Below are 12448 nucleotides of genomic sequence, written 5' to 3'. Positions count from 1 at the left end.
GAGGGGAGTTCTATTTCACAAGGGATGTTGCTATTGGCAACCTATCAGAATCTACTTATTTATTTAGCACATTCTTAAAGATAATATTATCTGATTGGTTTCCCATAGCAACATCCCATCTAAATTAGAAATCCCATCTTAGTGAATTTTCCCCTTCAAGTCTAACCTGTGTGCATTTGGACATAAGTTACAATAAGTAATGGGTACTGCTTTATCACTTTTCCAGGCTTAATACATCTGCACCAGTGTGCCATTAGGCAGGACAGCAGAAATAAATAGATCTTCCAATGGATAAGTCGATGTGACTGACAGGTACAGCCAGACAGTTAGCAATGTAGGGGAATTTTAGACGGTCTGGAGTATAAATTTCGGCACTGGATAATTGTACGCATCCACTCTTCTGTGCTAACAGGTTATATTTATGTGAAGCCCGAGATTGTGTCCCGGATCCACCGAGGAGAAGAGCTATGTGTAAGGAGCAATTTGTATTCACAGAACAGGGACTGCCACACTAGTACTTCTACAAGTGAGTATTACTTCTGTGTTCTGCGCATTCGGCAGGTACAGTATGTCACACGGAGGCAACCATGGTGAGTGGGTAAACCGCAGTAACAGCCCCATTAGTTCTGTGCAGGACTGCAGGCATTTCAGTTTACAGATTGGCTGCACTCGTTATACACTTGCTTGCATCCGTGCATCCAAATGTACAAGGACTGAAACACTCAATGCCAGTGTCCTTAGACACCACCTCAGCGAAAACTTAACCAACCCTATGGCAGATGTGATTTTTCCACCCGTGTATTCCTATGTAAGCGTTTCAGCATCTGTGTAAATAAGCGCTCTCACTGACACACCTGCATCACTTCCATGATACAGACCATCTCCATGCATCTGCTGGGACCTCTCTGTCACAGCTTCAGAGTGACCACTAATCATTTCAATACACTTCTCCCTTTGTGTGCTTGAAATTAGCTACTGCTACAGGAAACGGACACAACCGCAACATATTCGCAGTGCAATTTAGACACGTGCAGTAATAATATATCCCCACTACGTCTGGCATCAGGAGTGCGCACACCTCTGAATCAAGCTCCATACAGATGTGTCATCAACAGCGGAAGAGACGGCTCTGTTACGCAGCTTCCAATTCATGGCAATAAGAAACTTGTTTGCATTACAATATTTGTTGCTTAGTTTGTAGACCATACACAGCAGGTTTACAGAGAAGGGTATGTAAATGATCCTTAGAAAGCGTAGCATTGATTGTTGGCCTATCAAGGATAGGACCATAACTCAGATTTCGAAGATGTATGGACACTTCCACCGGTATAAAGTTTAGGGTGGCCCATCCTGGGATCCTGGGATTTGGCCCCCAAAACGCCGGGATTTCAATCCCGGATTGGAGTTTCCAATCCCGGGATTACGGGATTAGACTGCACATGCGCAGTCTAATTCCGGGCAGAGTCTGAGCACTCGCTCAGACGCTGCCCGGCTTCTCCCATACCCGGCAGTGCTGCACTGCGCAGCGTGACGAGGTCAGAGGTCACGCTGCGCAGGGCACAGCCCGCCCACCCAGTCTTCCCGGCTCCCGGCCAACCTGCCTACCAACCCAGCCAGCAGCCCGCCCGCCCACCCATTCACTCAGCATACGCGGCTCCCAGCCACCCAATCAGCCCGGCCGCCCACTCAGCAAATGTAAGTAAATAGTGGGGGGGCAGGGCGTTTTTGCTGCTTTTAATGTTTGTGTACAGTAGGCTGGGTATGCCCGGGATTGAGCATTTTTCAGTCCCGAATCCCGGGATTGAAAAAATGCCCCGGGATTGGCATCCCTAATAAGATTGTTAGTTTGACACACCTAAGGTCGACATGGGCTTAGGTCAACATGGCTTTAGGTAGACTGGTTGACACAAGCAGTAGGTCAGTATGGTGAAGGTCAACATGTTTTTTCACTTTTCTTTGAGCCAATATGTGCCAACATGTGGTATTTCATGCCCTACCATCTACTAGGGATTGGAGGGAGAATAAAATAGTGCCCAAAGCATACGGACGCATGCCGTGAGTATAGCAAGCTTGTGTCGACCTAATGACCCTTTTGACCTTTTCAGGTGTTGACCTAAGCTCATGTTGACCTTCAGTGGTCACAACCCAATGCATGTCGACCCAATCACCCATACCCTTTCCACCATATGTATAAGAATGTACATTTGTGTCCACAATGCCATCATCATAGGGCAAATGACAATGGGTACGTGGAATGTATTTGTGAAGAACTAAATACCATTGAGAGCATATATTATAGTACTAGGTGATTCATCGCGACCTACGGGAGCTCTTCACACCGTTGTTAGCGGCTCCGCCGCCTTAACCTGTGAGCGCCTTTATTGCTTGAAATATGATTTGTATTGTATAGAGGATTTCCAGCATTGCCAGTTTAGTTAGAGGTGATATATGTTACATTAAAAGGGCTTGGAGAGTGGGGTGTACAGAATGGAGTTGTGAAGGAAGTTTTTGGTAGAGGTGGTGCTTTTGGGTAAAGGTGTTAAAGGACATGTTTTGCATTTAAGGCTGTGGAGTGGCAGCGGGACTCTTATTTTAACCGTCCCCAGCCACAGGGAGTGAGGGCACAGGCTCCCCACAATACCTGCAGGAAGTGGGGTGGAAATTGATCCCGGCCATTGCAGGCTAGTTGGGAGGAATCCTGGCAGCAGTCAGCAGTATAGTGATCTCAATCATTCTGTGGCTGTGTGTGTGGGCTAAGTCAAGGAGGCTCTGATAGGCTATTAGCCTATGACTCCGCCCAGCGTTATAGACACACTCACAGAATGATTGACAGATGTAGCTAAATATATAAGAGATTTGATAGAAAAAGTCACAAAAAAGACATCCGCACTACATAGTCTCACAGAGCTTACGTGTTTATATATAACATGACTTGTATTCCATGGCGGAGGGATATATCTGGACACCTCTGTAACTATATATAAAGAATCCGTATTGTCCGGCCGGACCTCTTGAAATGCTGCCATGTGGGTGCCTTCATGGGAATATTTAGAATCACATACAGACTGTGCGGCACTCCAGCCAAGAAAAAATACTTTGAATAGCAAAAGCAAAGTTTAAATGTCACTTAGGACATTTTCGTTAAGCTACATAATACAAAACGATCTTCCCTTAAATACACCCAGTGGAAGTGTTTTGCCGCGAACGGGACTGAACGCCCGTGCAGCGGCGCAGTATATGTGACGTCATCACGCTGCTGCAGACTTCTGCGTTCACGTGTTTGGTCACATGTGACCCATCACCTAGGTAACATAGTAAACAATAATGCCAGCACCAAAAACAAACAATACAAGCATAAATCATCAGACAGAAAATAAAATAACATAGCGCACATATATGAAGGGATATGAAGTATCAAAGGTATATATTGTTAAAGGGATATTTTGTTGAGGGGATATATTGTTATTATGGCACAATGTCTAGCTAAAGCAAATCATGAATACTACATAAATAATTCAGTGCATTAACACATTAAGCCCTGAATATTAATTCTGTCCATTAGGGACCAATGTCCCCAAAGGGAGGATCCAACGGGCTTTGCAACGCAGTAGTTTTAATCTTCTATTACCACCTCTCAATGAGAATGGAATATGGCCAATCATGCAAAATTGTAATTGTGTGATTGTATGCGCTGCTGTGGCGAAGTGACAAGCAACAGGTTGCCCACTCAATCCGATTTAATGGTTGAGCGTTCCTTCTTACCTATGTACGAAAGTCCGCAGGGACATACAATCTGATAGACTACGATCTTCGTATTACAAGTTAACGTATGGTTAATATACAAAGCTTTCCCTGTCTGGGCGTGTGGCAAATAGGCCCAGGCATTAGGAATCGGCACGTGGTGCAAGTACAACGTACATAACCTTTTTACTTCTAGTTTTACTAGCATTGAATGAAATATCTGTTTTAACAAGAATATATTTTAAGTTGCGAGAGCGTTTGTAGCAAGACAGAAGATTAGTGTCCTTCAGTTTAAGGTCTGGATCAGATTGGACCATACCCTGTATAATATATATAGCTATGTTGTGGACCCTAAGATTATTTCTGTGCTTCCTATTTTCTACATCCTCGTTCGAGTGACTGAAAACAAGAACTTTTGGAGAAAGTGTGCTATAAAAAAATATAACTTACCATAGTCCTCTCGAACTGTCTCAGTGAGAGAGTGTATAGCAGTTTCAGTTCTCAGATCAGTGCACAATAGTTGAAAATTTGCCTTTAAAAGATCATCTCCATTTCATGATGGCTTCAATTTAATTTTTGTTCACAATGTATACCCAGTTGGCAAGTATTGAGGAGATGCCGTCGCCCAGTCATAGTGAGGGAGATGGTGCATAATTCTCATTTGAGACCTCAGTACTGTGAAGCAGTAATGCTAGCCATTACACCATCAATGCAAATTGAATGAGATAAAGCAGTGGTTCTCAAACTGTGGGTCCTGACCCCAAAGTGGGTCCCGACCTGCTCAACAAGGGGTCGCGACTCCATGTTGCTGACCATCAGGCTGATGACTTTTCTAATCTCAGTCAGTGATTCAAGGAGTCTGAATTTGTTTTTGAATTGTCTGTTATTTTATAGACTCCTCCCATCAGTTTGTGCCTCCACAATGCTGCCATGTATATGCTGTCTGCTGACTACACATGTTTTGTGATGACCTTCTGCAGTAACTTGCTGGGGTCCTTTAATTATTTTTAGTATCTGATGGGGTCCCAGAGAAAATAGTTTGAGGACCTCTGAGATAAAGGGGGGTATTCAATGTCTGTCGAGCTCCTTATTTTTGTCGAGCTTTGTTGTTTTCTCGACGAGAGGTTGGTTATTTATGAGGTCGCCTATTCATTGTCTAGTTTTCTCGACTTGTCGAGCAGAGCTCGCCTGATTTGGTTTTCGGTTTGCTCGACTGTCGAGTTGAACATAACTCGACTTGTCGAGTTATTTTGGGTAAAATCTGTCGAGATAATTCCTGCAGCCTATTCAATGTCAAAGAATTCACCTGACCTCGACTGTTTGAAATCACTCTTTCCTCAAATTTAACATGACAATTATTTCTGTCGTGACAAGGGAGTTTCTCTTGTTGCATGTTCATAAATTGTGTTAAATGTATATGCAGGATTGTACTAATGTTTGTAGTGCTTATCTTGACTTCTGTCTTTGCGATATTTTGCTAAATACCTGTATTCCTCTTTTGATTAACTGTACATTTGCTGCATGTTTATATGGTATGCTTTAACCCATTATTCCATTGTCAGCATCAGTTTTCAGCTTGTATTATTACGCATTTGTTTAAATTATTCCATTTGGCTTATAAGAAGTATTATACATGTCTATTTATGTCTACTTCTGGTTTAATCAAACACCTATGTTTAGGTCCCTTGTATCCATTCTGGGGCAGAATTACTCAGGATACAATGTTTGTTTGTTGCCATTCTTTTGTTTACTTCTACAATGCAATGCATTGCAATTTACCTCAGAGCTCTTATTCCTGTACTGAGACTTCAGGGAGATACCAGCATTGTGCAGTCTGCTGATTTGGAAATGGTTTTTATAGGAGAATTTTCATTTTTAACAAGATATCTACTTTTATATAATTGACTATAAAAATGAAGCCTATCTCTGACAATTGCCACTTTCCTCTCTAGGGGAGAACTCGACTTGTCGAGCAGGGGAGAACTCGACTTGTCGAGCTAAATTTTCAGTTAGCAAAATGAGAAAAACAAATGCAAGTGCTCGACAATTCGGACTGTTACTGGTGGGATTGAAATTACAGTTTGAATAGACGAGAACTCGACTTGTCGAGCTAAATATTCATGTCGAGCAAAACGAGAAAAACAAATGCTCGACAATTCAGACTGTCACTGGTGGGATTGAATACCCCCCAAAGAATGGGTGGACAAATGAGCCATAAAATTAAAACATACTGTATGGTTTCAAAATATCCCAGAAACTTGTTGGAATAGTAGAAAATAAAGAGAAAATGGTGCAGTCCCTGAGCTTGTGGTGGATCAGCAAAGTGACAAGTGGGTAGCCTTACAGCAGAAAATAGACACTGAACACTTAAATGTAATATTACAAAATTCCACTGGATGGCAGCAGTGCTTTGGGACTAATAACACAAACGCTATGGGTGAAATGTAATAGGATGAAAGATTCAGAAAGTGAGAGATTTGGTAAGAACTCTACAGTTTTTTTTAAAGCGGCAATCATTTACAACTTGTAAATGATTGCCGCTTTAAAAAACTTTAGATTTCTTACCAAATCTCTCAATTACTGATTCTCTCATCCTATTACATTTCACCCTATGAGTCTGGAAAGCACTGTATTGGGGAAAAGGTAAAAAAAGAAAATGATATGGTATTCAAAAATTGCTAAAGGAGACAGCCCTTCTAGCATAAACTATATAACCTATCTTTGGTACCTGTCCAGACTGTGTAGCATTACAAGCGGTGCAAATACTATACTTTTAATTTGCATGTATGCAGGATAGTACTGGCCACTTTTGCATGTAGCCCACATACAATGAGTAGCTTTATTTTTACACTGTAATTTAGAGTTCTGCTAGAACACGCCACCTCCAAATGAAACCCTCTCTGCACACTGTAAATCTGCCCCACCTGCAGTACAACATGGTTTCCAAAGGTGAAGTTTATTTCCCGTTCTGGATCATCCATTAGTGTGTGTCTTTGTGTTGCTGACATTCTTTTTGTGGCACTGTTTAATGACACATAAATTGTAAGACATATGATTCTTATTAATTGATTTAATGTTTGCTTGGCAGGTAGATGTAAAGATGACCAATCTGAAGATGAATGTGGAACACTTGTAAACTTTTGTTATGTCACACCAGAAGATGATGGAAATATAAAAGATACTCCAAGAGATAATGTTCCTCAAATCATACACAAGGGATCACTCCTTAGTACTCCTCTGGATAATACATTGTGTGACGGAGGAAGTTCATCCAACTCCAGAACCATTATAAAGACACCATGTAAATCCGATCTTGCACTGAAATATGCTAAAGGAAATGCAAACCCAATAAACACTCAAGTAATAGAGGAAAACTGCCCGGAGGAGGATACTCCATTCCTTGAAAAAGCGATTATTAACATTCCAAAAACCCGGACTAGGAGGAGACATTTAATAAGTGGCAGAAGTACTAATGCCCAGGATGCAAATTGCACTTTCACGGAACGTAAAATCAATGCCAACTCAGAACCGAAAGCTGCTAAACCAGCTAAATCCTACATTTGCACAGTGTGTAGCAAGAGTTTTACCCAGAATGCCAGTCTCATCATTCACCAGAGAACTCACACAGGTGAAAGACCCCACATCTGCAAGGAATGTGGGAAGAGCTTTATCAGCAGTGCATATCTAGTCATGCACCAGAGAATTCACACTGGGGAACGGCCATACGTGTGTTTGGAGTGCGGTAAAAGCTTTATAAACAGTTCCAATCTTATTATACACAGGAGAGTGCATACAGGAGAACGACCCTATGTCTGCAGTGAATGCGGCAAGAGTTTCCGGCACAGTTCCGACCTTGTCCGACACCAAAAAGTCCATACTGGGGAAAGGCCCTACACTTGCAATGAATGTGGAAAATGCTTTTTTCGCAGCTCACATTTGATAAGGCACCGCAGGATTCACAACAAAATCTAAAACAAAAAGTCTTCATATAATTAATTTATCAGTGTACTTATTTAATTTTTGTGTAATTATATTTCATGCATTGCCAAATATTTTAGTTGGACCTATTGTAAGCTTATCCAACCGCTGCCTCACATTCTACAAATCCCAGTATACTCTGACAGCCGGGTATTGCCAAAGCATGCTGGGAAATACACAGGTTTCTGGTTTAGGCTAGGAGACCACTCCATTTTTGCAGGGATATTTTTATGCAGATGTGTAACATTCCTGTTGTTCATGAAAATCTACCTATGTATCCTAACTAGTTAATCTTGCCTAGACCTTTGCCTTTGCTTGGTAAAACTCTGCCCAAATATTGATGTTTAGCATGTTTTCTTGCAACTGATAGAATAAGCCATATGATTACAGGGTTATGTTTGGCTTATTTTTTACTTTTTGTTTTTCCTGTAATGTTAACACGTCTCATTCCAATCTGTACTATTGTTTTTGCGTGAATCATTTGATCCCTTCTATCTATCTCTGGTGTTCAGCGTAAAAGGGTGGGTATCCCTTTTTACACTAGTGCAGATGTATGTATATGTTGCCGAGGCATTGGAGTAGGCAGGACGGCAAAGAGCAGCCATAGGCCTGAGTACTGAAGGGGGGTGTGACTACACGTGAGCAGTTGTACAGGTTGACATACGTCCTCCTCAGCAGCACTGCAAAGAGGGACAATGCTCCCCTTAGCAACTGTCTGGAGCCCCTACAACAAGCCTGAGCTGGGTAATTAGTACCTACCCCCACCGTTCAGGGAGTAGACAACTGCCAGCTCTGATGTGGCACAGACAGTGGGCCAGATTCTCTAAGCTTCAAAAGTGATAAAATGGAGTGTGATAAATAGCCAGCCAATCAGCCCCTACCTGCCATGGCACAGACTGTGCTTTAAAAATGTCAGACAGGAGCTGATTGGCTGGCTGTTTATCACTCTCCATTTTATCACTTTTGAAGCTTAGAGAATCTGGCCCAGTATGAGGATCAGAAAAGACAGCAAGAAATGTGGGGGAATATTGCATTGTCTTCTAACTTGACTTAATGTAAGTCAAAACCATCATACATGGTAATTATGGATGAAATTTACTATACTTTATAAATCTGCTCTTTTTTAGCCTTTTGGAAAAAAAGACCTATCAATATCAATGCATGGGATACTTACCGCTCTAGGTAACAAATACATTAGAAATAAATGGAAACTTTATTGTGAATACAGTACAAAGCAGCAGCCATTTTATTCATTTCATTTGTTCATTTTTTAAAAAGGGTTATGGGAATGTTCCCTAATAGATACTTTGAATGACTTTAGTAAAAGACGGGTACCATAACTAGATGGCTACCTTTTTAACTTAAAAGTTTTGCCTCAGGAAATTGTTATGCAAACAAGACAATAATAAGTGAGATCTATTCTGTTTGGATAAAGAAAAGCAGGGCCACCAGAGGGTAATGGCAATACAGAACACACGGAAGCAGTGGTCCTATGCTTTACAATCATTGTGACATAACATTGCAGTATATAAATCCATAAGTAACAGAAGATATGTGGGGAGATGAATTCTAGTACACAAGGAAAAAAGAAAAATCGACGCCATATTACTGACTTTCTGTGGTAAGAAAGGGATTGTCTTGGAAAGTATGGACATGTTGGCCGCAAGAATTTAAGTAAGTAGTAAGAACTGAGTAAGTAACTCTATCTTAGCAGACAATGTAACAGTACAGAGAAGGCACATTTATTTGTAGTATAAAGCCATAAATACTAAACTACTTGGCTGTACAACTCAATAAGACAAAGTATTTTAATATGTTCTGTGGTAACAGATGTACATTAACCCCTTCCCGACATTTGACGTATATATACGTCATGGCCGGGATGTACTTCCCGACACATGACGTATATATACGTCATGACTTCAAAGTGCCACTGCGTCTCGAGACGCAGTGACAGAGGGACGATGTCTGCTGTCCCTGACAGCAGACATGTCCCTGCATGCCCAGGGGGGGCTGCGATGCCGCCCCCCCGTCGGCGATCGCTGTGATTGGCTGTTCAGTGTGAACAGCCATTCACAGCGTTTTCCTGTGTTACTGGCGAATCAGACGCTCGGTAACACAGGTGTCAATCACCGCCGGGCGTCAGGGGGCATGAGGGGGTCATCGGTGACGACGACACCTCACCCCACCTGCCCCCAAGGCTGTGATTGGTCCGTGGGACCCACGGACCAATCACAGCCAAGGCGCGTGATTTAAACTAACGGTGACTGCGCTGCAGACGCCATTCCGGTCTGGAATTGCGTGCAGAGCGGTCACCGTGCCAATCTGTCGTGATACATACCTGATCCTTGCCTGAAACTTACCTGATCACCGCTGATCACCGCTGGTAGCGTGCTGCCAGCAGCTGGATACTTCCTGGATCTTGTGACTTCTGTGTGTGCTGCTGCAGCAGTGTCATAGAGTCACAGATCGTGAGAGATAGGGACAGATAGTGATAGAGAGTGAGAGATAGAGAGAGATAGTGACAGAGAGTGATAGAGAGTGCTATATTTTGTGTCTGCTACCCCCCCTTTTGTGCTGATCAGTATATCTGTGCTGATCAGCAACTTTTTGGGGGTGCAGGGTTTTTTTTTTATATATATATTCCTGTCAGTTGCTGCCAGTTGCACTGTCAGTTGCACCAAAGGTTGTGCACCTGCTGCCCCTCACTGGTAATCAGTGTCGCATCACTGATCACCTTTTTTTTTTTTTTTTTGAGGGTGCTGTGGGGTCTTTTTTTAATTTTTTTTTTTACACACAGTGTGATTTTGTGGGTGTCCTGTGGCCACTGTGCGCTGATCAGTGACGTACATCACTGATCAGCTTTTTCGGCACAGGGTTGATCTATTTTTTTTTTTTGATCAAATTCCTGTTGCCTTTGAGCGCTGTTCAGTGACGGACGTTACTGACCAACATCTGTGCTCAATTTTTGGCGCAGGACCTTTTTTTTTTTTTTTTTAACCCCTTCAATTTTTTTTTTTTTTTTATTGGGATCAAATTCCTGTATAAAGTATTTTTTTTTTCTGCACTACATACACACTACACACTACATACCCCCCGTGTTGAAATAAAGTTTGTACCCCCCCTACACTATACACGTGTTGAAACATTACACTTACAGAAACACAAAAATAAAAATGGCATCCCAAATGTCATCCCAAATGTCATCCCAGTCATCCAGAAGAATGTATTCAGCGGAGGAGGCATATGCCATGCTTGCCTCTGACTCTGACACAGCCAGTGATGCAAGCGGGGAATTTGAAGGATTCGCCTTAAGCTCCTCTTCCTCCTCTGCTGATGAGGGACCCCCTCAAAGACGCCCCCGTAGAGCAGCTGAGACCCCCCCCCCAAATGATTGATCCCGTATGGACCCCACCACCAGACAATTTTGAGCCCCAGGTTCCTGAGTTTTTGGCCATCCCAGGAATCCAATTTGATTCAGCAGGTCTCAGAGAAATTGACTTTTTCAAATTATTTTTCTCTGATGATTTTATAAATTTAATGGTGGACCAAACTAATTTATATGCCCAGCAGTTTATTGCTCAAAACCCCACGTCATCATTTGCTAGGTGGACCCCTGTAGATGCAGTAGAGATGATGATGTTTTGGGGTCTGGTGTTACATATGGGCATAGTAAAAAAGCCAGAAATTAGGCAATATTGGAGTACAGATGTTCTGTACAGCACCCCATTTTACCGTATGGCCATGACTCGGGCTCGTTTTGAGATAATCCTTAAATTTTTACATTACACTGATAATACACTGTGCCCACCCAGAGATGATCCCACCTTTGACCGGCTATTCAAAGTCAGGCCGGTCATTGATCATTTCAGTGCCAAATTTGCAGAGATGTACATCCCTGAAAAATTTATTTGTATTGACGAGTCCCTTATACATTTTAAAGGAAGGGTTAAATTCCGCCAGTACCTTCCCAGTAAGAGGGCAAGGTATGGCATAAAAATGTATAAGCTGTGTGAAAGCACCTCAGGGTGCACCCACAGGTTTAGGGTATATGAAGGGAAGGATTCAAGAATTGAACCGCCAGAATGCCCCCCCTCCCTCGTAGGTGTTAGTGGAAAAATTGTCTGGGATTTAGTGCACCCCTTCCTGGATAAAGGTTATCACCTCTATGTGGATAACTTTTACACTAGCATCCCCCTGTTTAAGGCCCTTGGTTCAAGAGGTACAGCAGCTTGCGGTACTGTGCGTAAGAACCAAAGAGGCCTCCCAAAAACGCACATTGCCCAAGTAATGAGAAGGGGTGAAAGCAGGGGAATTTGCACCGAAAATATGTTGTTGGTCAAATATAAGGACAAGAGGGATGTCCTTATACTGACAACAATTCATGGAGACAGTACCACCTCCATCCCTGTACGAGGTACCAGTACCCACACCTCAAAACCTAATTGTATCCTAGATTACAATAGGTACATGGGCGGAGTGGATCTTTCAGATCAGGTACTGAAGCCGTACAGTGCCCTGCGGAAAACAAAAATCTGGTACAAGAAGCTGGCCGTGTATATCATCCAGATGGCACTGTATAACGCTTACGTGCTATTCCGTTCTACCAGCCAGAGGGGGACATTTATGCACTTTCAAGAGGAAGTCATAAAGGGCCTAATATTTGGGAACCAGCAGGCAGAGGGCCCCAGTACTTCTAGTACTGGCCCCCGTATTGTACCAGGGCAGC

At 42.6% G+C, this 12448-nt stretch overlaps 1 protein-coding gene across 2 annotated transcripts in view; it reads left to right on the top strand.

Moving 5' to 3' along the window:
* LOC146059970 (zinc finger protein 184-like) overlaps positions 1-8178 on the top strand; it is a 28455-nt gene extending 20277 nt beyond the window's left edge. For both annotated transcript variants that reach the window (XM_083172703.1, XM_083172704.1), the window contains exons 4-5: positions 413-526; positions 6830-8178. In XM_083172703.1, the coding sequence (XP_083028829.1) occupies positions 413-526; positions 6830-7713 (998 nt within the window). In that variant the 3' untranslated portion in view covers positions 7714-8178. The remainder of the gene's footprint in view (positions 1-412; positions 527-6829) is intronic.
* Positions 8179-12448: the final 4270 nt, after the last annotated feature.

The sequence above is a fragment of the Crinia signifera genome, chromosome 2 (assembly GCF_055691185.1).
Source record: "Crinia signifera chromosome 2, ASM5569118v1, whole genome shotgun sequence".
NCBI classification, from domain to species: domain Eukaryota; kingdom Metazoa; phylum Chordata; class Amphibia; order Anura; family Myobatrachidae; genus Crinia; species Crinia signifera.
The sequence above is the reverse complement of the archived record's forward strand: the minus strand, read 5'-3'. Positions and strand labels throughout refer to the sequence as shown.